Source organism: Protopterus annectens, chromosome 5.part1 (assembly GCF_019279795.1).
Source record: "Protopterus annectens isolate FY-2018-M chromosome 5.part1, PAN1.0, whole genome shotgun sequence".
Taxonomy (NCBI): Eukaryota; Metazoa; Chordata; order Ceratodontiformes; family Protopteridae; genus Protopterus; species Protopterus annectens.
In genome coordinates, this window is record NC_056736.1 from 344,657,208 (window position 1) to 344,684,156 (window position 26,949).

Genomic DNA, 26,949 nt, shown 5'->3' on the forward strand with positions numbered 1-26,949 from the left:
ATACAGACAGTGACATAACTTTTGACCATCATGTAATTATTGTTGTAAGAAATCCCTTCTATATTGCACAGTTTATAAACAAAGGGATTGTGTCTAGACCTAGGGATGTCCTTGTCCCCCTTTACTCAGTCCTCATTACACCACTCATTGAATATAATTCCCCCTTTGGAATGTATCTGTCCAGACACATGCAACAACTGGAACATCCACAGATATACTTTACCAAAAGGATACAATGCCTAAACAACATGTCCTACACTGACTGACTCAAAGTCCAGACACTATACTTGGTATTGTAGAGACTGCTAACAGGTGACCTGTGTCTGACATACAAGGCATCCTCTGACTCATTACTGAAGAACTTACTGCACATCTGCAAGTCACATAGCATCAAAAATACTCAGTCTAAGGATCTAAACCTCTTCTGCAACATAAACAGAACAGTTTGGAGAGAGAGGTATATCCTGCAGAGAATACTACAGCCATAAAACAGACTCCCTTATCCACATAAAACAAAGTTCATTCCAGTCCATATTCAACCACAACTTAGATCTATGGAAGGCAAACAGAAAATGCATGTATGGGGAGAGAGAGAATGAAGTCATCTACCTAGCATTAATGACGTGTCATTTTTCAATGATTTGATTTAGCAAAGTATTCAAACTCAGCCCAAGCCCAAAAAAGCATTCCCAATTACTCACCCTGGCATTTTCAAAGATGAAATCCTTACGCTGCACTTTATCTTTTTCCTTTTCAAAGACAATGCCAAGCTTATTCTGCACCCTCTGGGACTTGATCAGCTGACGAACTGAAATAAAGAAAAATAAGGGTTTTGTGTTAAAACTGTACAGTTCCCTAAGTCAAAAGTAGGACATTACCACAAGTAGCCTAGCAAAACACATGTTATTCTCACTTATAAAACTTGCCACAGTCACTTGTCAGTTAAAAAAACACTAACAGATACTATAATTTGAAAAATATTAGCAATATACAACCAACAAAACTTGCTTTAAAGCCACAGAAAGTACTTCAGCAATGGAAGGTTACAGTGCCTTCCACACATTTCGACCAACATCAGTACAGACAGGGGCTAAAGATGGAGGTGTCTTTTTTTTTTTTTTTTTTTTTTTTAAAGAAACATCTTTATTAAATTATCACGTATGACATAGGCCATGTCACACTTACATAAATGACAATAAACCAGAAAGACACAATCTCAGTTGCAAATATTATACATTCCAAACCGTGCGACACAACTGTAGCTGCAATCATTATACATCACTTTTAACATATCTAGTCATTGTTAGTCAGCCATTACATAGCTCATTCAAATCCTACCTTTATTAAACCTCATACCTCCTTCTGCATGTATTGATTCCACAGTTCCCATTTTTTTCCTATGGAATTTGTCTTGCTCTTTTCTAAAGATCTCATTTACAGTTGTTTTAACTCTGTTATTATCTGCATTGCTTCTAATGAAGTTGGTTTAGACTTTGATTTCCATCTTCTAGTAATTGCTTTTTTGGCAGCCATCATAATTAGACACAGCAAGGCCTTACTATGTCTAGGCAATTCCAGGTTTATATCATAGCTCAAAAAAATTATTTCTCTAGTCAATCCAACTTGCTCACTCAGAATCTCCAAAAGAACAGTCTGTAGGGAATCTTTGAGGTCTACCAACTCATTACACTCCCAGAAAATATGTTCCCAGTTACCTGTTTCTGCCCATTACACCTTCAACATTTGCTGTCTACCTGAGGAAAAATTCTTTGAAGTCTTCCTGGGGTATAAAAACACCTACGTAAGCACTTCTAGGCAAAGATCCAAAATTTAGACTTTGTTGCATATTTAGGAGGCATACATATAACTCCCCATTGTTTCTTTGTGAATTGCTTATCTAATCTCTCTTCCCAGTCCTTCCTAAACTCCTCTTTCTTAATGGCAACTTCTGTTCTGGATTCTACTAAAAATTCTACAAGTGCTGGCCTTAGCTGCCACACCAGTATAATTTCTAAATCCATACTCCTAAATACTTAATTTTATCGTATCCCCATAAATATGGATACTGCTGAACCAGTTCTTATATGGGTACATAATTTATGGTTGTTTTTGTTTTATTAACTTTGTATCCTGAAAAGGTTTGAAACTGTCTCAATATGTTCCACAACAGTGTAACATCTCTGTCTGGTTTTGTCAGTATTAAACAATGTCCTCTGCAAATACAGCCAGCTCTTCTTGAGTACCATACCAATTATATCTTTGAATTTATGAGTCCCTTATTTACGTTGCCAATGGTTCTAAATATAATACAAATAACAAAGGGGAGAGAGGACACCCCTGCCTGGTTACTCTGCTCAAGGAGAGATCATCACGGGGGACTCCACCCACTTTAATTTTCATCTCCGATCCTTCATATATCCTCCTAATCAACCTTATAATTTTATCAGGGGAATGCAAATGGTTCCATTGCTCTGCTCATAAAAAAATCGCAGCTTACTCACCAAATGTTTTCTTTGCATCAAGACCCACAAGCAACAGTGGTATTTTCTTAGATTCTGCTTCCCTCTGGATCATCACTTTTCTGTTTATGTTGTCAAATGTTTGCCTCCCTGCCACAAAGCCACATTGATCCATATCTATACATTTTGGCATCACTTTTGCCATTCCTTAAGCCATTATAGACAAACACTTTATAATCACGATTTAGTATTGAAATGGGCCTGTATGAAGCTGGGTCTGATGGATCTTTATCCTCTTTATGTAGTGCAGCTACTACTGCTTTCTTCTAGGATGTTGGTACTTTTCCTCCTCATAAATACTATTACACAAAACCTTCTAGATCTTCGTTTTTTTTCCTCCTAGCTTCCAAACTTCCACAAGAATACAATCTAATCCTGGGGACTATCCTGTAGATTATCTCATCCCCTCCTATCCTAACAGTTAGTAAGTCATCATCCTCTCCCCTCTAGCCTTGGCATATTCAATTCTTCCATAAACATTTCCATTTGCACCTTTTCTTGATTTCCATATTTCTCTGCCTTATACAGACTTTCATATAACTTACAAAATATTTCTAATACTTCTACAGGATCCCTAGTTATCTTCCTTCTAATAGGCTCCCTAAGCTTGGCAACAGCCCTTTTTACTTTCTGTTGTCCCTTATTATCTGTTTAGCATTATTCTGTAAGATTCCCCCTACTTTGCAACACTTTAATATTTGTCAGCCTAAATAATTCTTGTTACTTCTTAACCATATATCCCTTTCCTTTATCCCAACCCTATTGCTGAATTCCATTTTAATTTTACCCTACTCCCTAGCTATATTTTCAGAATATGTTTCTATCTTTTCTAATAGCTCCTGAATAATTTTTACTACCCAATCCTTAAATTCCTCTCTTTTCAACAGATAGGTGGGAAAGTGCCCGTGTCTCATTTTTATTTCATTACCCTTATTACCATTATTTCATTACCCAGTGTTTTTATTTTAATTATTGGTGCATGATCTGAAACAGTTATAGGGTACATATCTAGACCTTCAATTAAATGCACATGTTCCTGTGAAATTTAAATTCTGTCTTGCCTAGCTCAGTTTTTGTATCTTGGGGAATAATATGTAAATTCACTCCAAATTCCTAGTACTGAGCTCACACATTCCATGCAAAGTATTTTCACAAACTTCTTTAAATAATCGACTCTCCTTTGTTATATTTCTCTTTCTGGGTCCCCCAGACACATCTTCACTGTTGCAACAGTTCCCACCTATAAGTAATATTATTTGCTGAAGGCTGATTATTTCTCCCAAACATTTCTTTAGCAGTTTTCGGTGGAATATAAATACATGCCAGTGCAATCCTCCTCCCTTGCTAGTAGCCCCTAAGTACTACAAATCTACCATTTTTGTCATTTTTCCCTCTTCTATTACTCTTGGAGCTCCTCTTGCAATTAATGTAAGTACTCAGCTCTTGCTTTGCCGCAGGTATTCTGCTGAAAAACTATCCCGAAAATCTTTCTTTATCAAATTCACATGTTCAGTTCTTTCCAAGTGCATCCCTTGTAGCATAACTATTAGCACTCAACATTTTTTAATATAGTTCACTACTCTTTCTGTTTTGGATTAATCTGCGAGACCATTAAAATTTTAAGACATTATAGTAAGAATCATATTCTTGACAGATTATTATTCCCACCTTTTATGTATAACGGTCTTTTTTTTTTTTTTTTTTTTTTTTTTTTTTAAGTGTTTAGTTCCAGCTTTTGTGTTACATGTATGCACTGTTTGGCAGGTTAATATTTTATACAAGTGTTCCTTGTCAACTCCATTTGAGTCTATGTCACATCTTGCATAACTTTTAGTTTTATTGAAAACCCTCAAATAAAATACACACACACACACGCAATACTCCCTAAAACCTACAAACTTAAATAATAACGCACAAAATGATGTACATCTTCAAATATTGAAGTCTTCCCCATTAATAGGAACATAAGGTCCAAACTGACAGTCACACACAGACTCGAGCTAAACAGAAAGAAAGCTTATCCATGCTAAGACGTATGGCAGAGCCTGCGATTTTTATTAAGTGCTGTCTAGTTTTGCTGGGAAACACTTGAATGCTTTCAGAAAAAATTTTCTCCAAGCTATTTCGTTTTATCAGATTGTCTGCTAGTGACATGAGAACAAGATACAGGACTATTTACTAGAAAAAAAATCTTATAGGCTCATAGGTTGGTACTAGGCCATCAGCCCTAGGGCCTCTACAAGCCTAGCCATAACACTTCCCTGGCTATTTCTTCCCACACTATTTACTTCCCTGGACCCCTGTCTAGCAGGGCGACTGACGTGATCCCTGGGGAGAATTTCCTTTCTCCCATCCAATCATCAAGGTTCCTTTTGAAGAAGGCTAAAGAGGCACTCTGTTTGACATGTATGGGCTGCCTATTCCAGAGTCTGGGGAGTCTCTGGGTCAGGAACCTATCTCTCTAGCATGTTTTGTTTATTGTGATGACAAGGTTCAGATCCCTGAAGCATGTGGCTCTGAGGGATTGGGATTTCTTTAAGTGTAGCATGTCCAACAGCTCTGGGTTTGATATGGCCTTGTATGTTAAGCAGAGATCGCCTCTGAGTAGATGATATGCGACAGAGTATAGCTGGAGTTTTTTAAGGCGGTCAGTGTAGGGGCATCTGCTTTAGGCCTGTGATTCTTTTAGTGAGGTATTTCTGCGGTCTTTTCAGTTGTTGCAGAATTCTTGACAGGTACATACCAAATGGGGCATTGTATTCTATACTAGGTCTAAATGAGGGATGAGTACAGTGGGACAATGACCTCCCTTTTTCTGGATGAAAAGCCCTTAGTGATCAGGTGTGCCACATAGGATTTCCTAACTGTTGTGGCGATGTGGTTATCGAAGGTGATACCCACTGTCCACCTGTGTCCCTAAGTCTCAGACTTTCGGTGTTTAGTGTACTGCCACCTATGTGGTAATTCACGGGTACATGTTTTTTCCCCAAAGGGGATAACTATACATTTCTTGCCACTGAGCTTGAGCCCATGGCTCTGGCACCAAGCATCTGTTTCTGTAAGGCCCTTTGTAGAGTATCCACATCATTTGGGGATTCAATAATGGCTCGCAATTTGCAGTCGTCTGTGAACTTTGTTAGCCAGAGTCCCTTAGTGTTGGCTTGTACTTCAGAGAAGTAGATTCCAAACAAGAGCTGTCCCAGGACTGAACCCTGAGGTACTCCACTTGTCACTTGTCTGGAGCTGGATTTGGAGTCGGCTACTTTTACTGTCTGGGTTCTGTCAGTAAGCCAGTTGGCAACCCATTGGGTGATGTAGGGATTAATGCCCAGTTTAGTAAGTTTATCTATGATTTTAAAGTGGGGGATGGTGTCAAAGGCCTTGGCGAGGTCTAGATAGGCTGTGTGGACCACCTTACCCTTGTCCATGGCTCTGGAGACTGATTCGAAGAAGTCAATCAGGTTCAGGAAACAAGATCGGCCCTTCACGAACCCAAACTGGGTGGGATCCAGTGTTTGAAGGTTGCCAATGTCTTTGTTTATAAGTTCCATGATAATACGTTCCATGGCCTTGCAGATAAGGCTCGTCAAACTGATGGGATGGTAGTTTCTGGGATCCAAGGTGGATCTCCCCTTGTGCAGTGGGATAAGTGCAGCTCTGCGCCACTAAGTAGGCATGAAACCTGAGGTGAGACTGATTAAATATGACACTTAGGTGAGGTACCAGTTCATACTGTAGTCCATGTAGTACACAGCCCGGGATGTCATCTGGTCCCATGGATGCTGTATTCTTAGCTTTGGAGAGTGCGTTTTTTACCTGTGTGGCCGTAATTACCGGAATTTGGCAGTCTTCCAGTATTGAGATGGGCCATTTAGGGGGTGAGAGTGGGTGAAGTTGGCAGTGAATCGATCTGCCAGGATATTGGCAATATCCTTGGGATCAGTATATTTAATGCCATTCTGTTTTAGCTCAGAGCAGATCTGAGCACTGCCATTTAGATTTTTGACATAGTTATAGAATGCCTTGTGGTTGTCTTTGGAATCTTTGGCAATTTTATTTTCGTAACTAGCTTTGGAGGATTTTATGAGAGATCTCAGTTTCTTACCGAAGCTGGTAAGGGAGTTTTTTGCATCTTGGGATATTCTTCTATAATATTTAACATTCTTTTTCATTTACTTAGCTTTCAATAGTAACAATTTATGAATTTAGAAAGTAACACAGTTATTCCCCTATGCAAGAATGAGAAAAGGCACATTAATTTTTCTTTTTGTCATGCTCTTTTAACCAGACCCCGCTTATGTTTTACACTGCAGTGCCTACATTTCTTAAAATTAAACAGGGAGAATGACAAAAGAATAAACAGAAGTACCTATTTACATTAGTATCCCCATTATACTTAAAATAACTGAAAAAAAAAATACTTTATAACATGCAGAGAAAATCATGCACTACTTAAGTAATACTGTTAAGAAAAAGTGTTGTTTAAATTACAGTTAAGCTCTCTCCTACCTCTTCCCCGCTCCTGAGTATTTTTCAAACATTACTGACATGACGTAGGTCATATGCTTTAGAGTCCCCTACAAGTTTAACAAAGTCCAAAAAGTTCAATTTTTCAAGATTCTTTTGTTGTATTCCTGTTCCTCTCCATCTCCCAAACTTTGTCTTTGCTTCATCTCCAGTGCACTATCAATTTTTCTAGACAACTTCTGTGCTTTTCTCTCTCACTCTCTCAATCATTTTCCATTGAAGCACTGTGAAAGGTTTTACTGGCACAGTCTGTTTGTGATCTTTAATACCAGAAGAATAAGAAGCAGACTCTCCTATTTACAGCTCACTTTTTATTGTATTATTTGTACTTATTCCTTAGCATGTTTTTGTTCCTCCAGGGGAAAACATTTTGAGAATAGCTGGGTACAGCAGTTTGAATCTCATGCCTGCTTCTCAGCATACCTTATATAATGGAATAAACCTACTCCTCTTCTAGCTGGTATGCAAAGAGTAGTCATTCTCCACAAACACTCTGCTGTCTCCCAGTTTTAGTATTTTGTCCTTCCTGCCACAGTTTTATCAGAATCAACTCCTTCTGCTGCTAAGATTGCATTTTCACTATTAAAGGTATAGGGTGTTTTCTCATAGCCAGGTTTGGAGCATACACACAATGTGTCCTTTCAATTAACAATTCTTGTTATGGAATACCAGTCCAGTCGCTTATTTGTACTTTCATAAAATTAATGCAGTCTGTTCTTTCCAGCCTCTCTGGTACAGCAGAAAATCTAAGGCTTTCCATACATGCTCTGTCCTCTAATTCTATTATCTTTTTTAAACATTTCTTCTTGTGCAGTCTCACATTCAGTCAGCCTTTTCTTCAATTCAGCCTCAGAGTTTTGAAAGGTTTCCATCAGCTTACCCCTTTTGATAACCTCTGCAGCAGAGAGTACAAAAACAAAATATCTATCCAAATGTGAATTTAAAATCTCATTTTTATATCATCTTTTTGAGAACACAGTCAGGTAAACCATGTCTGCATAGTACCAGTGGCAACAGCCCTCGATACAGTACCTACAAGTATCCACAAAATCATAAACACACTTTAAACAATGAGTAGTGACCCGAGAAACAGAAAAAAAAAACTAAACCACACAAAGCAGATTTTTCCTCGCAGGAAGGAACTGCAGATACAACATTCTTCATACTTTCATAACTAGAATAAACTTTAACATACAAGCTTGAACTGTTCAAAATTCTAAAAATTAAAGTTGCAGACACACACAGTTTTCCCCCAAAAGTTATTAAATTGTTTTTACCATCCTTGTCAGAAGGGGAAGAAATAGAATTAACAAAATGCTTGGCAGCAGCTAGATCAACTAAAACTATATGTGCTGGGTCAGGTCTGATATGTGTGTATAGGAATTTGAAAGGCTGAGGACCTTTGTGCATTCTATCTGCTTTCTTAAGTACAGCATATGCTGGCTATAAGGAAAACCACAGGCTGTGAAAAATACAACCTACTGGATGGGGGAGGGGAGAAGGTTCTGGGAATTCCAGTTGTAACATTTCATAGTATTTTCTGACAGAGGGACTGAGAAACATAATTGTTCTCCCAATTAAAACACTGGCACATCCTGGAAACAGTTTTGATTAGAAAATCCTTCTATGTGGCCCACCTAATCGCAAAAGGGTTCGCATCCAGATCAAAAGAGGTCATTGTGCCCCTCTACTCATCACTCATCAGACCCATCATAAGGTACAACGCCCCATTTGAAATGTACCTTACAAGACACCTGCAACAGCTGGAAAGACCACAGAAGTACCTCACCAAGAGGATCACTGGCCTCAAACAGATGCCCTATGCAGCTTGACTGAAGAAACTACAGCTGTACTCGGTTGCATACCGCCTATTCAGAGGTGATCTCTGCCCGATATACAAGGCCATGTTCAACCCAGAATTTATGGACATGCTCCACCTAAAGAAAACCTTATCCCCTCAAGCCACACGCTCTAGGGATCTAAACCTCACCACAACAATAAATAGGACGTGCTGGAGGGATAGATTCCTGTCCCAGAGACTTCCCATGCTTTGGAACAAAATCCCAATCTCCATTAGGCAGAGCTCCTCGCTAACACTCTTCAAAAGAAACCTTGACGAGTGGATGGGAAACAAAGTTTACCTCGGGGATCACTTCAGTGGCTCTGCTGGATAGAGGCACAGGGAACTAATCTAAGGGGGCAGTGAAAGCCAACACATTCTGGCTAGGCTTATAAATGCCTTCGGGCAGATCGCCTAGTACCCACCTATGAACCTATGGAGAACAAGAATCACTAATAGAAAGATTCAGATAGCATGTTCTCAGAATTCTAAGAAGAAAAAAACTGTATTTGACTCATCACATTTCTCTACAGATTAAATTTTGTGCATTTTCTTAGCATATTACTTCCCAAACAGAAAAATAAATTTAAACATTAAAAATTTACTTTTCTGTTTGGGAAGTAATATGCTAAGAATGTTTTTTTTATTGACTGTCATTCAACTTCACTAAACCTTTCTGTTTGACAGTTATTTTAAACATTCTAAAATTGTTTTACTGTATTTTTATTTAAAAAAGTGCCTTTATACTACTATTGAAATTTTATCGGCTTGTGATGCTTAGTTCCTCTGGGAAAGAAGCCACGTTCTTGGCTTGACTGTGGAACAAACTAATGTTGGTCTTTCATCCAGCCACAAGAAAAAAAAATTTAACTAAAAAGACTTTTGCCACCACAACATGGTAGCAGTTTGCCTCAGCTACAGGTGGATGGCTCTGCTGTGACGAAAGCTAGTTCCTCAGACCACTTATTTTTTTCCCCTGATCCCTGTGATGTTGCAAATACAGCCACTATGGACTGAGGGATAGCCACTTCCACTGTGGCTGGTGGGGGTTCCCTCAGTGGGTAAGGGAGGGCCACTTTTGTCAGTGTTGGAAGAAGGGGCAGAGAAGGTGCCTGTGCTTAGCCAGAATGTTGTGTCTATTTCTGAGCAAGCTATTGCTGCCACTAATAACCATATTTGTCCTAACTTTCCTGTCAAAAATAAAAAAAAAAACTAAACATATAACTTCTCTTGCTTCACTTTTTCTGGACAGGAGTAGTTTTGTAAGCCTGGCTCAGGTTCTTGTACAAGCTGTACTGACCCTTCTTATCAGATGGTTTCTAGAAGGGAAAAAGGGAGTCACCTTTTCCTGAAGAGATTCACGAAATTTAATCTGTAGAGAAATGTGATGAGTCAAATACAGTTTTTTTCTTTGCCATTATTTTAACCAATACAGACAAAGACTGTTTATAATCACTGTTTAAACCTGAAATGGGTCTATGTGAAAATGGATATGATGGGTCTTTACCCACGTCTGGTAATACCAATACCACTGCTTTCTTTCAAAATGGCAATACTCCCCTCCCCCATATTTTTGTTAAAAATATTGTTGAACAAAGCCTGCCATGTATTTCACACTTATCCCTTTTAAGTTAAAAACTTCCATAGGAATACTATTTGTTACTGGTGACTTCCATGTTGATTGATTATATCTCACCTGTTTTATTTAATTTCTTGCTATCTTAGCTATTAATTGCTGAACCTCTTCTCCTAACCTTGGCAAAACAGAGTCCTCCTTGAGAACTTACATTTGTGACTTTTCTTGGTTTCCCCCATTCCTCTGCTTTATTTAAGTTTTCATAAAATGTCAAAAATACCACTAATACCTCTCTAGGATCTATTTTTTGTCATGGACTCCCTGTTGCCCGAGTCATTGCACAAAATATTTTTCCTTCCTAGTGCTGTTATCAAAAAACAGTTAAAAGATTAAAAATAATATGTGGAAGGTTTTTCACCAAGGGGAACATATCTGCCCAGCAATGTAACAGCACACAGAAGCAACCTCTTCAGACGCAGGAAAGCTCCAAAGGGCTTGGCTCCCAAACCTATTATTTTAGTCAGCTCAGTCCAAGATAACGGCTGGGATGAGTGGAAGATGTATCCTATGCTGGATATAACACATATAGCTTGGGCTACTGCAGTGATCAATAAGAAGAAAACTGTTAGTTGTTACAATAAGTCTGAGTGGCCAGTATCTACAGTGCTCTTTCAGACATATTAAGCACTCCTATCATTATCACACGTGATTACTGTGCTACTACTGTAGTATGGTCATTCACCATATTTATGTATATACAAAGCGCCACGCAACCATATCATACAGGATATTTTATATTAACTTAAGGCAGTAGTAGTGTTAATGGGGGGGGGGGAATGGTTCATGGTTCATCCAGTGTTTTTAAAACAACTATATTTATTAGAACCTTACAGGAATTTATTTTGAGTTTTTTTTTTTTCTGAATGAAGGACAATACATTTATTTCCCAACTTTCTGTACTAACTGGGTATGGTTAGCAGGAGTTGTTTCACAGAAGCTTTTTTGAACAGTAGCCTAGTCAATGTCAGGAGATTTGTGCTGATGTTGCCTCAGATCACAAGGTGAGGTCTGAGTCCTCAGTTTACTGGAAAGTGAGAGACACTAGATATATCACTTAGTACTTTGAAAAGTGAGACATACAGCAGTTAGAGCAGTGAAGAGTAGTCAGCTAACTTTTCCTCTTTGTCTAACCTTGGCATAACAAGTCCTCCATAAGTACTTCCACATGTGACTTTTCTTGGTTTCTCCATTCCTCTGCTTTATTTAAATTTTCATAAAATTTCAAAAACACCTCTAATACCTTTATAGGATCTGTTATTGTTCTCGTCATAGACTCCCTAAATTTGACTAAACTCTTTCTACTTTCTGTTGCCTAAGTCACCAGGCAAAAATCTTTTACTCTCTACAGTGGTTATCAAAAAACTGTTGAGATCAAACGTTCTACAATTATGCATTGTCCAAATACTGCATTGTTTTTCAATTAGCACTCTGCAGTTGATCCTCTACCTGTTTTATGAGATCCCCCTCCTTCTGCAATACTTTAACTTTTGTCAGTTCCTCTAAATAATTCCCATTATCTTTTTCAGGTTCCTCTTTCTGTCTTATATCCATAATGTATTTTAAGTCCATTTTCATTTTATCATACTCCTTACCTATCCCTTCTGAAATAATTTCTATTTTCCCTAATAATTCTAGAAGTGTACCCACAAACCAATGCCTTAAGTTCAACCATCTTTAAGAAATAAGTAGGAAAGCACCAATGTCTTATTTTTACATAATTTCCCAGCAGCTTACATCTTAGTTTTTATTGGTGCACGGTCTAATATAGCTGTCGGATGGGTGTCAAAACTCTCAACTAAATATACTGGTTCCTATGAAATACATTTTTATCCAATCTAGCCCAGTTACTGTATCCTGGGAAATAATATGCAAAGTGTGTCGGAGTTCCTTTTACTAAATTCACATCTTCCCTACCAAATATGCCCATAGAGTTCTTCAGAAATGTATGCTCTTGTTATAGTTTCCCTTCTAAGTTACCATGATGCATCCTCACTAGCTTAAATTAGGGTTCAGCTCCCTCCCACACAATTAAAATTCCCTGCTGAAACATTTTCCCCCAAATTTTCCTAAGCTCCTTACCAGTAACTTTACACAGAATATAAATAAATGCCAGTATAAACTTCCACTCCCTGCAGACAGCCCTTGCTACCACAAATTTCCCATTATTGTCTTTTATTCCCTGTTTTATGACTACTGGGGCTTCTCTTGCAATCAGTATCATTACTCTCCTTTCCTTTTGTCCCTGACATTCCCCTGAATGTTTACTTTGAAATCCTTTATCAAGTTTACATGCTCAATTTCATCCAAATGCTTCTTCAGTGACATTGCTATTTGTATCTTATCCTTTTCAATACGATCTGTTTTGACTCTCTACCCATAAGACCATTTAAATTCCATGTTAACAATGACACAGCAGCCATTATAATAAACTATAACTCCCACATATTATATATGGCAGCTCTATTAACTATATGATTCAGTCTTGCAGTATGCATACACATACTAATGGAAGGCTGATGTATGCTACTGCTTTTTCTCAACTCCATTTGAACCTATGTCACATTTCCCCAATTTCTGTGTTTCAATAAAAATACTCAAAAAAGGGCTAAAGAAATTTTCCAAAACTACCCTTTCACTTACAGCAAGTACATAAAACTACATACACTCATCAAACATTAAACACACCTTTTCAAATATAAGCAACTGCACCAAACTGATGACTGCAACCACAGGTGTTAGCTATACTAAAGTTAACGTTAACAGTACTACTACGCAAGTTAGCAGATTCCATCTGTTCTTAGCTCTATTCCATTCCCTGAACTTGCATGCATTCAGTAAAGATTAATTTTAGCCTAAATAAAAAAAGTACCTTGACTAACCTTAAATAAATAAGCTAAATGCATTAAAGTTAACTATTCACTTCCAACAGTTTCAAATTTAAGTGAAAATAAATAGTAAACTAAAAAATTAACTGCTTGCAAATACCCCTTTAAAAGTTAATTAGATTGCACCTCGCATATCCACAGAAATGGTCACTTAGAACACACTGTTCAGATATTAACTTCCAGCACCAGCAGGGTATTTATCTTCAGCCAAAAGCAGGTGCTATTGGAAAAAAAAACAGTTACTTTGTAAAAAGGTACTATTTTTATTACCTTTAACCACTTTTTCTTTTTAAACACTTTTTGCTTAAAGAATTCCCTATAGCTCAAAGTAAGAACATTAATCTTGGTTGCCAATTGACTTAGAGGATTAAGGAGTTGTTAAACTGTTTCCTTGGTCCAGTGGTGCAAGATTTGACTCCCTCAACCTCCACTGCCTAACTGTGGGACACTGAGCAGGTCACTTAACCAGATATTGCTCAGGCCAGAGTCTGAAAAAGGCCCATGGAAATCAGTGCTCTACCCTGGAAAACAAATACAAAAAACAAATCTAGAAATCTACCTCTATAAAAATAGGGACATTTATTATCTATTAATTCTGTATGCAATATGATGAATACATATTTACACTCCCCCTCCAGCAGCCAAAGATCACATTATTATATTGTACTTAATTTTCTTTTTTCCAGACTTTCTTATTTTGTTGCACTATAAGACTTGGATATACTACAGCTAAGAGAGTACTTTTCTGGGTTCACTGGTAAGCACTAGGCTAGCTGTACTTGCAGGCCTTTTTAAAATGATTCAGTTTCCTTTTTTGTGCTTGAAATAATCTATCCCATTTAGTTACAGAGTGGTCTTACTCATCCCATGGTTGATAATTTACATTAACCCTAATTAGAATAACTGGGATCATACCATACATAATTTGAGGGAACCCTTGTATGAAATAAATCATTTAGGAGCTTCATCTGCCCACTGGCAGTACAGGGGTCAGTCCTGGGAAAAATTATTTGTCCGTAGATCTAGGATGCACTTAAAAATGGACAGGGATGAACTACGTTTTATGTGGATGGGAGTCTGTTCCACAGCAGTGGGATTCTCTGCAAAATATACCTGTCCAGCCAAACCGTTCTTATTAATGTTGCAGAAGTTGTTTAAGATCCCTAGACTATGTATTTCTGATACCATTTGACTTGCTGACATGCAACAAATCAACTTGTATCTTAATATCACTATATTCAACAGCCAATGATAAAAATACCCCTATCACATATTACATTACTTCTAACTGTATACTATAAAGAACCATTTTTTTTACTAACAACAAAACATGCAATTTACATTGGGAAACCTTTATACAAATATTAATAAGAAAAAAACGTTTTTACTTATTCACTTCTGCAGTTCATTCAGTATTCTTCTAAATATTAATAACAGAGTAGGGTTTACGCTTTACAGTTATCCCCATAATTTAACACAGTCAACAAACTTCAAGTCTTTTTCATCCACCTCTTCTTTTAGAAAGTAGTGTTTTGTACCTACCATAAATGTAGATGTTCGAGTGTATACACTGCTACAGTCATTACACTTGGGTTATCCTGCCGTCAGGCAGTTTCCCAGTCGGCCTGAGTTCCAAAGTCTTGGTCCGGCGTCGGTTGCTGTCGCCTCTTCCCTGACGTCAGTGCGACAGGGGTATATAAGATGCAGCCAACGCCATTTTCTTCAGTTTTTCTTGCCCCAGATTTCAGGTGCCTCTAAATAGGTAGGCAATTCCAATTGCTAATAAAACATACATAAGAAAAGCAAAAAACAACTTACAGCTACCAGCAAATACTCCCCATAGGTAGTAAGGGTAGAAGACATAGGTACGTACCAGCCAGTAAGAGGGGAAGGAGGGAGGGTAACCTGGAGTGCAGCAGTGTATACACTCGAACATCTACATTTATGGTAGGTACAAAACTGTACTATGTTCATCGTGTTACACTGCATCAGTCATTACACTTGGGTAGAATCCCAAAGCTGAGGTAGGGTGTCTGGTTCTATAAGGTATTAGGGGTGGCTATAAGGCCCTGCAGCACTGCAGTGGCGAAGCCAGCTCTGGATTTAGAGTATAGAGGCAGATGGTAATGCTTGGTGAAGGTATGTACAGAACTCCAAGTTGCTGCTTCCAAAATATCCTTGGGTAGGTACTCCCCTGAGGTAGGCAGTTGAAGTGGCTGTTGCCCTGGTGGAGTGAGATCTAATGCTGCTAGGTACAGGTTTTCCATGGTATGTGTAGCAGAAACATATACAATGTCCTATCCATTTTGAAATTGTTTTGAAATGGCTTTTCCCTGTGCTCCTGCAGCATACGCTACCAATAATTTCTCAGATTTTCTGAAAGCTTTGGTTTTGTCCAAGTAGAAGCGTAACTGCCTGTGAATGTCCAAAGAGTGCAGTATTCTCTCCCCTTTATTCTGTGGTTTAGGATAAAAAGTTGGCAGGTGAATAGTTTGGTTTAGAGCCACACTGGATACCACCTTTGGCATAAACGTAGGGTTAGTTCTTAAAGACACCCTTGTCCTAGTGGAAAATGAGGAAAGGTTCCACTGCCATTAGTGCCTGTAATTCTGAAACTCTTCGTGCTGATGTTATTGCCAGGAGCAGAGCAGTTTTCCAAGAGATACATTTTAATTCTGCTGTGTTAGCTGGTTCAAAAGGAGGTAAAGTTAGTTTTTCCAAAACAAATTTGAGGTCCCAAGTTGGAGTAGGTGCTCTACGGGGCAGTCTTATGCTTTTGGCCCCTCTGAGGTACTGTTTTAACAAAGGATTAGAGAAAATTGGTGGATCCGTGTTGTAATGAGCAGAGATGGCAGAGGCGGGGATCTTGATGGATGAGAAGGAGAGGCCTTTGTCCAGCATCTCAGTTAAGTATTGTGGTATCTGAGGAATGTTTGGGACAAGAGGGTCAAGGCTGTGAGCTTGGTTCCAGGCACAGAATCTCTTCCATTTATCCGAATAGGCTTTCCTGGTACTAGGCCTTCTGGCCTCCAGAATGACATCCATAACAGCTTTGGAGAGAGGCATTGCTTGCTTGACTAAGGATTCTTCCATGCAGCTAGGTTTAAGGTCTTTAGCTGGCTGTGTAGTATTTGATTGTTGTGCAGAGTCAGCAGATGTGGGATTTGAGGCAAAATCCAGGGTGGTTCTTGTGCTAAGCTCCTTAAGATTGGGTACCAGTGCTGGCGTGGCCAGTCTGGTGCAATCAGGATCATCTTTGGCTCTTCTTGCCTGGCTTTTATGAGTACCTTTGGCAGGAGAGGTAGTGGTGGGAAAGCGTACACTTGTAGGTTCTCCCAGCTAAATGAGAGGGCATCCACTTTCCATGCTTGTGGATGGTAACTCCTTGTGCAGAATTTTTGTAGTTGGCAGATTATTGGGGATGCAAACAGATCTATGTCCGGGCTCCACCATTTCTGTGTTATCATTCTGAATATTTGTGGATTCAATTCCCATTCGTGGGGATCCATGATGTTCCTGCTTAAGTCGTCTACCTGTGTGTTTTTCTCTCCTGGCAGGAATTGTGCTTGCAGATGAACTTGAAGGTTTATAGCTGTGTTCCACAAGGTCATGGCTTGTCTGCATAGAGGGTAGGAGTGAGTGTCCCCTTGCTTGTTTATGTACCACATAACTGTGGTGTTGTCTGTCTTTAGCAGTAGTTGTCCTGGATGCATCAGGTCCTTGAAAGCTATAAGGGCATTTTGTACAGCTAGCATCTCTTTTTGATTGATGTGAAGATGCCTTTGTTCTGCGGGCCACGTGCCCTGAATACATTTGCCTGCCATGTGTGCTCCCAGGCGTAATCCGATGCATTTGTTGTCAGTGTTTGCCTGGCTGTGGGTTGTGTACAAGGCTGCCCCTTGTTGAGGTGACAAGCTTGAGCCCACCACTGAAACTCCTGCTGAAGGCAAGGGATTAGTGGTATAACTGTTTCCAAACTTTGACAGTGTTGAGACCATACATTCTTTAGGTACCACTGTAGTTTCCTCATATGCAGTCTGGCATATGGGATTAGTAGTATGCAGGATGCCATGTAACCCAAAGCCTGCAGAATTTTTCTTGCAGGGAATTGGGTCTTTGTTGCCATCAATTGAAAGTACTGAGTCAGTTGTCCTTGCTTGTCTGGCGTGAGATAAGCCATCTGGGCCGTTGTGTTCAAGCTGGCACCCAGGAATATAATCTCTTGTGAGAGCACTAGTTTTGATTTCTTTTCGTTTACTGTGTACCCCAGGCAATTTAATAACTTTTTTACAAACGACAGATGCTTTAGAAGAATGTCCTTGCTCTCTGCTTGAATCAGGCAGTCGTCCAGGTACGGATAAATTTGAATTCCTTTCTGTCTGCAAAATGCAATTACTGGTGCTAGGCACTTTGTGAAGACCCTGGGCGCAGTAGGTAAGCCAAAGGGCAGTGCAGAGAATTGGTAGTGCATTGAACCAGCTATGAATCTGAGGTATCTTCTGCAGTTTTGTCTGATAGGGACATGCAGGTATGCCTTCTTGAGGTCCAAAGTCACGAGCCAAGCTTTCTTGCCCAGCATGGGACGAAGCTGCTGTAATGTCAACAGTTTGAATTTCGGAACATCCAGGTAAGTGTTTAGAGATGAAAGATCCAGAATGGGCCTCCAGGCTTTGTCCTTTCTGGGTACCAGAAAGAGTCTTGAGTAAAATCCTTGTCCTTGCTCCTGTGATGGTACCTTTTGAATAGCTCTCATATCCATGAGTGCTGTAATTTGTTTTTGAGCCTCTGCCCATTGATTTGGTGGCAGATTTGGCATTCCTTTTAACCTTGGCAGAGTGTGAAAGTGGAACCTGTAACCTTGAAATACAATGTTGAGAACCCATTTGTCTTTGGTGATCATTTACCAATTGTGGTAGAAGAGTGCCAGTTTTCCTCCCAAGGGGGCTGCCAAGAGGGATTTGTTTGGCAGCTGTAGTGGGAAGTCATTGGAGCTGCTTTTTATATGGCTGGGGCCCGTCTTCCCCTTCTTTCTGGCCTGATGCAACCCATTGTTGAGGCCTGTAAAGACCTTGTGTTTGACCTCTACCTCTTGGACGTCTGTATCTTCCCCTTTGAGGTCTGTCTGTAATTGGAAAGGACCAATTCTTAGTTGGCCAGTTTCTGCTAAATCTAGGAGGCTGAACCTGTAAGAAATCCTTCACCGTTTGCATAGATTTTGCCTTATCCTCCATTTTCTTTAATACCTCTTCTGCCTTAACTCCAAATAACACATCCTGCTGCAAAGGTGCATCCAATAATTTTGCTTTTTATTCAAGCATGTCTTCCAATGACAGAGCCTGTAACTGCTGCTCTGCAGGAGGCCTCTAGAGAATCAAAACCACATTGCAAAGTATGCTTTCCCACTTGTTCAGCTGCATGCAATAAATCCTGCATTTCTTTAAAATTAAGAGGCTCTGATTCTGGAAGCATTTTTTGTTTTAACTGAGACAGTAAAAATTGCTGATATTTTAGCATGTGAAACTGACAATTTAAGGCTCTCATTGCTAAAGTTGCAGATGTATATACTTTCTTTCCCCATCTGTCTAATTCTCTGGAATCTCTGTCAGAGGGAACTGGATTATTGGCTGATGAGGCCTTAACTCCTTTGGATCCCTGAGAAATGGTTTCAGGGTCAGCTACAGGGCTTTTATACAGAAATTTATGTGAGTCAGGGACTCTGAATTATCTGTCAGGTTTAACAGGGACTGGAGGTAAGGAATCAGGATTTAAGCTGGATTCAGTATACACATCATCCACAATATCTAACACTGGCAGAATAGCAAGGGGTCTGTGTTGAGGTAGTAAAAGGAAGTCTCTGAGCCTTTTCTTGGATTCTGAGTAATCCTGGCCTTCCCAAGTGGAAATGCTCCCTTATGGTATGAAGGGTTTCCCCAAAGGAGTAGTCCTCAGGCGGTGAGGCTGATGGAATTGATTCCTCAGCATCAGAATCCTCATAAGGGGGTAAAGAGTATCCTAGGTCTGAGGATGAATCAGAAGAGATGGACACCTGGTCGGATGAGTCATAGTCTGCATCCTGTCTAGGCCTTTTATCAGAGTGATTAGGTCTTCGGCCATTTTGAGCATTTGTTTCTTAGGCATGGAGGTCTGTCCTGGAGAATGCTGTATTTGTTTCTCTGATTTTAAAGGAGGCTTAGACTTAGCTGAGGGTTTAATGCTGAACTGAATAGGTCTGAAGACACCCTCTGAAGCTGTGGGTTGCTCAGCTACTCCAGATCCCTCTGAAAGGTTAGTCTCGGTAGACTGAATAACTTGTGCATCCGAAGGCCCAGCCATCTCCACATGGGAGTCAGAGGCGGCCTGTGGTTCTACAGAAGCGGTCATCAGGGGCTGCAAAGGCACCTCGCTGAAAACCGGAGAACCGGCGAATGGCCTAGAAGAGGCTTTGTCGTCGATTTTGGGCCTCGGCTGCCTATCCTTGTCTTTGCGCTTTTTGTGTATTCCGGTCATCGGAAGTTCTGACGGCATGGTATAATTGAATTTTCTACCAAAATAATGTCGGGAAAAATCAAAACGACGTTTAATAGTGCGCTTGTTAAACCTAGCACAAAACCGACAACCAGTGATGTCGTGGTCTGGGCCTAGGCATGGGATACAAAAGGAATAGAAATCCTTATGAGGTATTTGCTTCCCACAAGAAATACAGTTATTAACTTTTACTGACAGCGGTCTGAGGCAAGAAAAAGTTTCCCCAATGGGATACTTAGCTTTGTAGAAGACTTCGGTTCTGGATTCGGAATGAAAATCTCAGGAGACGGCCGACCGGCACTTGCGAACTGCTTTTGCTTCGGGCACTGCGTGGCAAGAAAGACTGAAGAAAATGGCGTCGGCTGCATCTTATATAACCCTGTCACACTGACGTCAGGGAGGAGGCGACAGCAACCGACGCCAGACCAAGACTTTGGAACTCAGGCCGACTGGGGAACCACCTGACGGCAGGATAACCCAAGTGTAATGACTGCAGCAGTGTAACACGATGAACATCCTCAAGTCACAGGTCTAACTATGTCTCTTCCACTTACTCATGAAATTCTCATTATAATGATCAGGAAAAAGACCAACAGCAATTTCCCAAAGTTGGTTTCTGGTTTGAGGGCAAAGTACTAACTCTTCTGATCAGCTCCTGGGCTTCTTACTGTTGTTCAAGCATTGTCCTATTGAACAATAGAAACTGTTCACTGACAAAGTTTCTCTCTAGGCTTTCTTACTGACAGAAGACTGAGAAAGTTTCTCTCTAGGCTTTCTTACTGACAGAAGACGGAGAAGCAGAATCCCCTCCCACTATCCAATTTGTTCTTTAATATTTTTCCTCCACAACCTGTCCTACTTTCAAAATCATCATCAGTCCTCAAAGTAAAAATAAGAAAGCTGGACACAGCAACTTGAATCTCATACCTACCTCTTGATGTCTTCTGACTGCAAAGATAAAGGTTGTTTCTCTTCTGTCAGGTGTACAAAAATAACCATTTTCCAAAAACACTCAAGTTTCCACCATTTTAATACCCAACCCTTCTGTCAAATTTATGAGAAGCAGGTCTTCCTTCTGGCATAATTACATCTTTACTAATAAGTCTAAACTGTTTCCTGATGGCCACATTTGCTGCATACACTCAATGTGGCATCTAAATTAACAAATCCTGCTGTGGATCACCAGCCTAGTTAACAATATGCACTTTCGTAAAATTAATGCAATTTACTCCTTCCATTTTCTCTGATACAACAAGAATGTCAGGTTATCTCTGTGTGCTGTTTTCTAACTGTATTATTTTTTGAAACAGCTACTCTTGAGAAGCCTCACATTCAGTCTTCATTTCCATCTCAAATTTCTGTATATTTATCAGCTCATATGATTAGCTATTTCTATTTTTTTCATTTTTTGTCATTTAACTTTATACATTCCTCAACTGTCTCACATATTTATTTTAAACACCTCTGAATTGATGCATTTATTTTTATCTTTAAAGTATTGATGGCTTTCTCCAGTACTAAAGCTGTAACTCAAACTGCATTTTTCTTAACAGCTGCAAGGCTCTTTCTAGCCGGAGTGTCTTCTTATTTTTCGGTTTGATTTTTGTTTACGTTTTCAGACTTCTTTGCCAGCATCAATTTTACTTCCTTCGTAAAACAATTAGTTTTCACACTTATACCATATTCACCGATTATAGAATACTTCTAAATGACAAAATACACCCTAAACTGAAAGTGAAATTTCAGTCACTACAAAACAGTGGCAAAACACTTTATCAAGTTAATGTCACCACTGTTGTTTTGTCTTGACCTTAACTCATTTATGCAGTTTACTTGATAGTCTAGGCTACGGTTACAGCTTTACTTCCAGAACCCAACCTTGCTCAATGACATCATACTTACACCACACAGCTTATTAGACACACAACTAAAAGCACAACTACTAATGGCTAAAACATTTTTAAATGAAATAAGAATGAAATGTGGCCTTGATAAATGTGTAACTGCAATCTTTACATCAGGAAAACTGAAGCATCAAGAAAATGCCATCATGTGACAGAAATGTAAGATAAATGAACTTGAAGAGCGCGTGAATAAACAACTAAGAAGAGATTAAGGGTCAACAATGAAACATGAGAAAAAAGCTTAGTAATGAATGTTTTTGAAGACTAAAGCTAAAGTACTGAAAACTGCCTTGACACCTAAATTTAAACCTATAAATCAACTTGCTGTTCCTGTTATAACCAATAGATTTGGTGTGACTAATTTGCTCCAAAAAGCTTTGGATATGTTGTACAAAAAAAACTGCTTTACGCTCATTGTGATATAAAAACAGTGAGATTCAAGATTAAATATCCCTTGGTTTTAAGTAGGCATTGTTCGCCTTTCTATCTGACTATATGCATAGCTCTGCAGTCATAGGACTCTGTGTGTGTGTGTGTGTGCGCGTGTGCATGTGTGTGTGTGTGTGTGTGCACACGTGTGTGTGCGTGCATATGCGTGTGCGTGCATGTGGGGGGGGGGGGCGAAAACATCATCAGAGCCAAACAGTAAAAGTTCTATACCATGAACAAAACAAGTCTAAGATGACATCTTTGCTCAAATTAGCTGATTTATTTATTTATTTCCAGTTTGATAACCGGGGATGTCCACTGGGCCCGAAGGCCCATTTTCAGTGGAGGCCCAGGGAGAAAAGCTCCATGTAACAAACACTTTGTACTTTTAAAGCTGCATCCTGATGCACTTCAGAAAGGAGTGGGAATGGAAATCAAACCAGAAGTGGACAAAAACATGTGACAACAGAAAGTTGCCAAATGTAAATACACACACACACATATAAATATATATATATATATATATATATATATATATATATATATATATATATATGGATTCACTCATGAAAACTCAGAACCGCGAAATTCAAAATCTCGCACACCGGCGATTTTGCATTTCGTGTTTCTACTGCACACAGACACACCATCCTCCCCACACACAAACACAAGCTCTCCACTACATAAACGCAGGGGGGCGAGCTCCCCTTCAGCCCCCATGTTGGGTGCTGCACCCCCACATATCCCCTACTTAAATATTCTCACGCCGAGATCGTACTACACATAAAACACCACCACACAAGCTACATTCTCCTCGCACACACACATCACAGCAACAAAACACACTGACACACACCACAGCCCCTACCCAAAACCCTTAACACACACACTTACCTGTCTCAATCCATAACCACAGCGAAACCTCAGAAGCGCAAAATTCCAAACCGCTGGTATTAGAGGTTTAGAATTTCGCACTTTTGAGCTTTCGCTGTTCTCAGTATTTCACTTTATAGGCTCAAAATACTGACTTTCGATATTTCAGTATTTCGAGCTTCTAAAGTGAATCCATATATATATATATATATATATATATATATATATATATATATATATATATATATATACACACATGCACACATACACCCGGGGTCCCCATCAGTTGACCGAGTTTTCAGAAACTCGAAATTCCTATGGTTTAGACAATATGAATGAGTTTTTGAAAATCTGAAGCTTTTCAATGGAGATCGCTGTACAGTGCAGATTGGTAATTTTTTTTGTTTTTTTATGTTTTCGAAAACTCAATCATATGGTCTTGGCCATAGTGTCTGAAAACTCGATCATTTGACATAGACCCATATAGATATATTTAAAACATGACTAGAAAAAAGAACTGGACAGCTCACAACTGCAGGTATAGAGGAGCTGCTGGAACAACCACATGATGCTAATCAAGATTTGAAGCATGAAAGACTACGGAGAGGTGAGCTTAAACCAAAACAAGAATGGTTAATAATGGCAGCTCAAGACAGCTGACTTTGTACACAATGGTTTACAATCTGTATAGAAAAAGTAGGAGCTGCAGACAAACATCGGTTCTGTTGTACAGAACTAGAAACAGTTGTGCATCTTATAGCTAGTTGTGTTATACTCAAGGGGAAGGGTCAATATATTGAAAATTTGTTAACACTATAACATGTAGGTAGCTGAGAAACACTGAAAACATGAACCACAAAGAATTACTGAAAATGCAGTTCTGATTACATGGAATTACTCAATACCAATAGTCAAGAAAGTAAAAGTAAGAAAACCAGACACTGTATTCAAAGAAAAAAAGGACAAAAATAATCACTGAAATAGTCACACCTATCAATTACACTGTCCTGCATACTGAGTCACAAAGTTATAAAAAAAAAAACAGGACATGCACGCAGGACAATGTGGAATAAAGACATTTTTTTTAATTTAAAAAAAAAAATCTTCACTAAATTGTCACTTATGATATAGACAACCATATATTTATATTAATGAAAACTTTTAGTTATGTACTCACCATAACTTCAGATGTTTGGGATCCATCTCGCCTACATTCTGAATGATGGGTTCGGAGCCGATCCCTCGGCTCCGACTCGGCACGCTTATGCCAAAGAGCGAAGTCTCTTATTGGCTGAGCTTACTATATCCCAGGATGCACCACCACCAGTCCCCCAGATCTAGTTTGTCCGCATACATGCACACATGCATACCCTTCTTATATAACATCGTCAGATGAAACAAGATAAAAACAGTGGAGCTCAAAACCGTTCAATCTCTTCTGATCTGCAAGGCAGGGGGAAGGAGGGTGGGTATCAGGAATGTAGGCGAGATGGATCCCAAACATCTGAAGTTATGGTGAGTACATAACTAAAAGATGTTATGTGATCCTATCTCGCCTACATTCTGAATGATGGGACAGCGTCCCTAGCACCTGAATCCTGGGTGGCTCATTGGAAAACACTCCTGAGTACCGTGGAACCAAATGAAGCTCGTCCTTTAGATGCCACATCCAATTTGTAGTGGGAAATGAAAGTGTGCGGGTTGGACCAAGTAGCCGCAGCACAAATTTCCGAAATAGCGAGCTTGGAATGAAAAGCTATAGAAGTAGCCATAGCTCTGGTAGAATGAGCTTTGATAGATGATGCAAGTTGCTTATTCAAGAAGAATAGGCCTGAGTTATGCAATCTCTGATCCATTTTGAGATTGTAGCTTTTGTGATGGTTTGGCCCAATTTATTATCTGAGAAGGACACAAACAACTGGTCTGACTTACGAAGTTGCTGAGTCCTGTCTAAATAGAAGCGTAATTGCCTGTGAACATCCAATTTATGGAGAGTGTATTCTGCTTCATTAGAGAATTTTGGAAAGAAAACTGGTAGTTCTAAAGATTGTTGAAGACAGAAACTAGAGCAGACCTTTGGGACAAAGGATGGATTAGGCCTAAGTGATACTCTATCTTTGTGGAAAATCAAATACGGTGGTTTAATAGACAGGGCTTGAAGCTCTGAGACTCTTCTTGCTGAAGTAATAGCCACTAAGAATGCCGTTTTCCATGACAGATATTTTAATTCGCATGTAGCAGCCGGTTCAAAAGGGGGAGATGTTAATGCGCGAAGCACCAAATCAAGATCCCACGGAGGTGCAGGATGAAAAACTGGTGGTCTTAACAGACTCGCACCTTTAATGAATGTTTTGCATAGTCTGCTGCTCATCAAAGGAGGATCCGTGGATTCATGGAATTTAGAGATAGCAGCTAGTTGAACTTTAATAGTTGAGACAGAAGATCCCTGATTAAATAGGGATGTTAAGAATTTCAAAACCTCTGGGACAGGAGCAGTGATAGGGTCTAAGCCCTTGAGTTGAGCCCAGATAGCAAACCTCTTCCACTTACTGAGGTACAATTTGTTAGTGGTGGGTTTGTGGGCTGAAGATAAAATGTGAACAACTTCCGGGTCTAGTGTGTGACTTCTAACTAAGGTTGGAAGTGGAGGAGCCAAGCTGTCAATTTCAGAGATTGAAGGGACTGATGCCAATGTCCCGACTGATGGATTAGCAAATCCGGGATCAGGTCTAAGGTCCACGGATCGTCCACTGCATGCTTTTTCAGGTAAGGAAACCATATCTGACGAGGCCAGTATGGGGCAATCAGAATCATTGAAGACCCTAGCTGAGAAGCTTTTGAATAACTTTGGGAAGGAGTGGAATTGGAGGAAAAGCATAAAGTAACCCTGTTGGCCAAGGTTGTGCTAGAGCATCCATGGCTGGTACTTCCTGATGTGGAATCAAGGAGAAGAACCTTTGGCACTTGGTGTTTTGTGGAGTCGCAAATAGGTCGCAGCACGGCGTCCCCATCTCTTGAAAACCTGGGCTGCTACTGTGCGGTTTAGAGACCATTCGTGAGGAGAGAGAATTGTCCTGCTTAATTTGTCCGCCAATACATTTAACTTTCCCGGGATGTGGGTCGCTACCAAGAAGCGGTTGGTAGCTACAGCCCATTCCCACACTCTCATGGCCTCTCTGCAAAGGGGATACGATCTGGTCCCTCCTTGTTTGTTCAGATACCAAACCACCGACATGTTGTCTGTGTGGATGGCGATGATGCCCTGAGGAAGAAACTTGTGTAAGGCCTGTAGGGATAGAAGTACAGCCCTCATCTCCAGCACGTTGATGTGGAGAAGAGCTTCGTCCGGAAGCCAGGAGCCCTGAACTAGCCTGCCCAGACAATGCCCCCCCCACCCTATCTGGGAGGCATCTGTCGTCAGGGTAACCACTGGAGGGAGAACAAAGGGTTTTCCCTGATCCAAGTTGGATGTCTGAAGCCACCAGCGAAGGTCCCTTTTGCATATTTCCGTAATCATGATGTGATGATTGAGGGGAAGATCTTGAAAGGACCATTGAGTTGACAAGAGCCACTGAAGAATCCTCATGTGTAACCTTGCTAGAGGAACTAAAAGTACCGTGGCAGACATTGAGCCTAGAACCTGTAGGACCATCCTGGCTGGGGCTTTGGATCTCGAGATCAGAGCTTGAACTTGGCCCTGTAAAGTTCGGATCCTTTCGGCAGGAAGAAAGACGCGCATCAATCTTGAGTCTATCTCTGCTCCTATAAACTTCATGCGCTGAGAGGGCAGCAAGACAGACTTTGACCAATT

The 26,949-nt window shown here is 39.9% G+C and overlaps 1 protein-coding gene across 1 annotated transcript in view; it reads right to left on the reverse strand.

The window, feature by feature from the left end:
• INPPL1 (inositol polyphosphate phosphatase like 1) overlaps positions 1–26,949 on the reverse strand; it is a 1,746,155-nt gene that overhangs the window by 1,037,099 nt on the left and 682,107 nt on the right. The window contains exon 10 of the mRNA XM_044073026.1: positions 702–808. Within this exon, the coding sequence (XP_043928961.1) occupies positions 702–808 (107 nt within the window). The remainder of the gene's footprint in view (positions 1–701; positions 809–26,949) is intronic.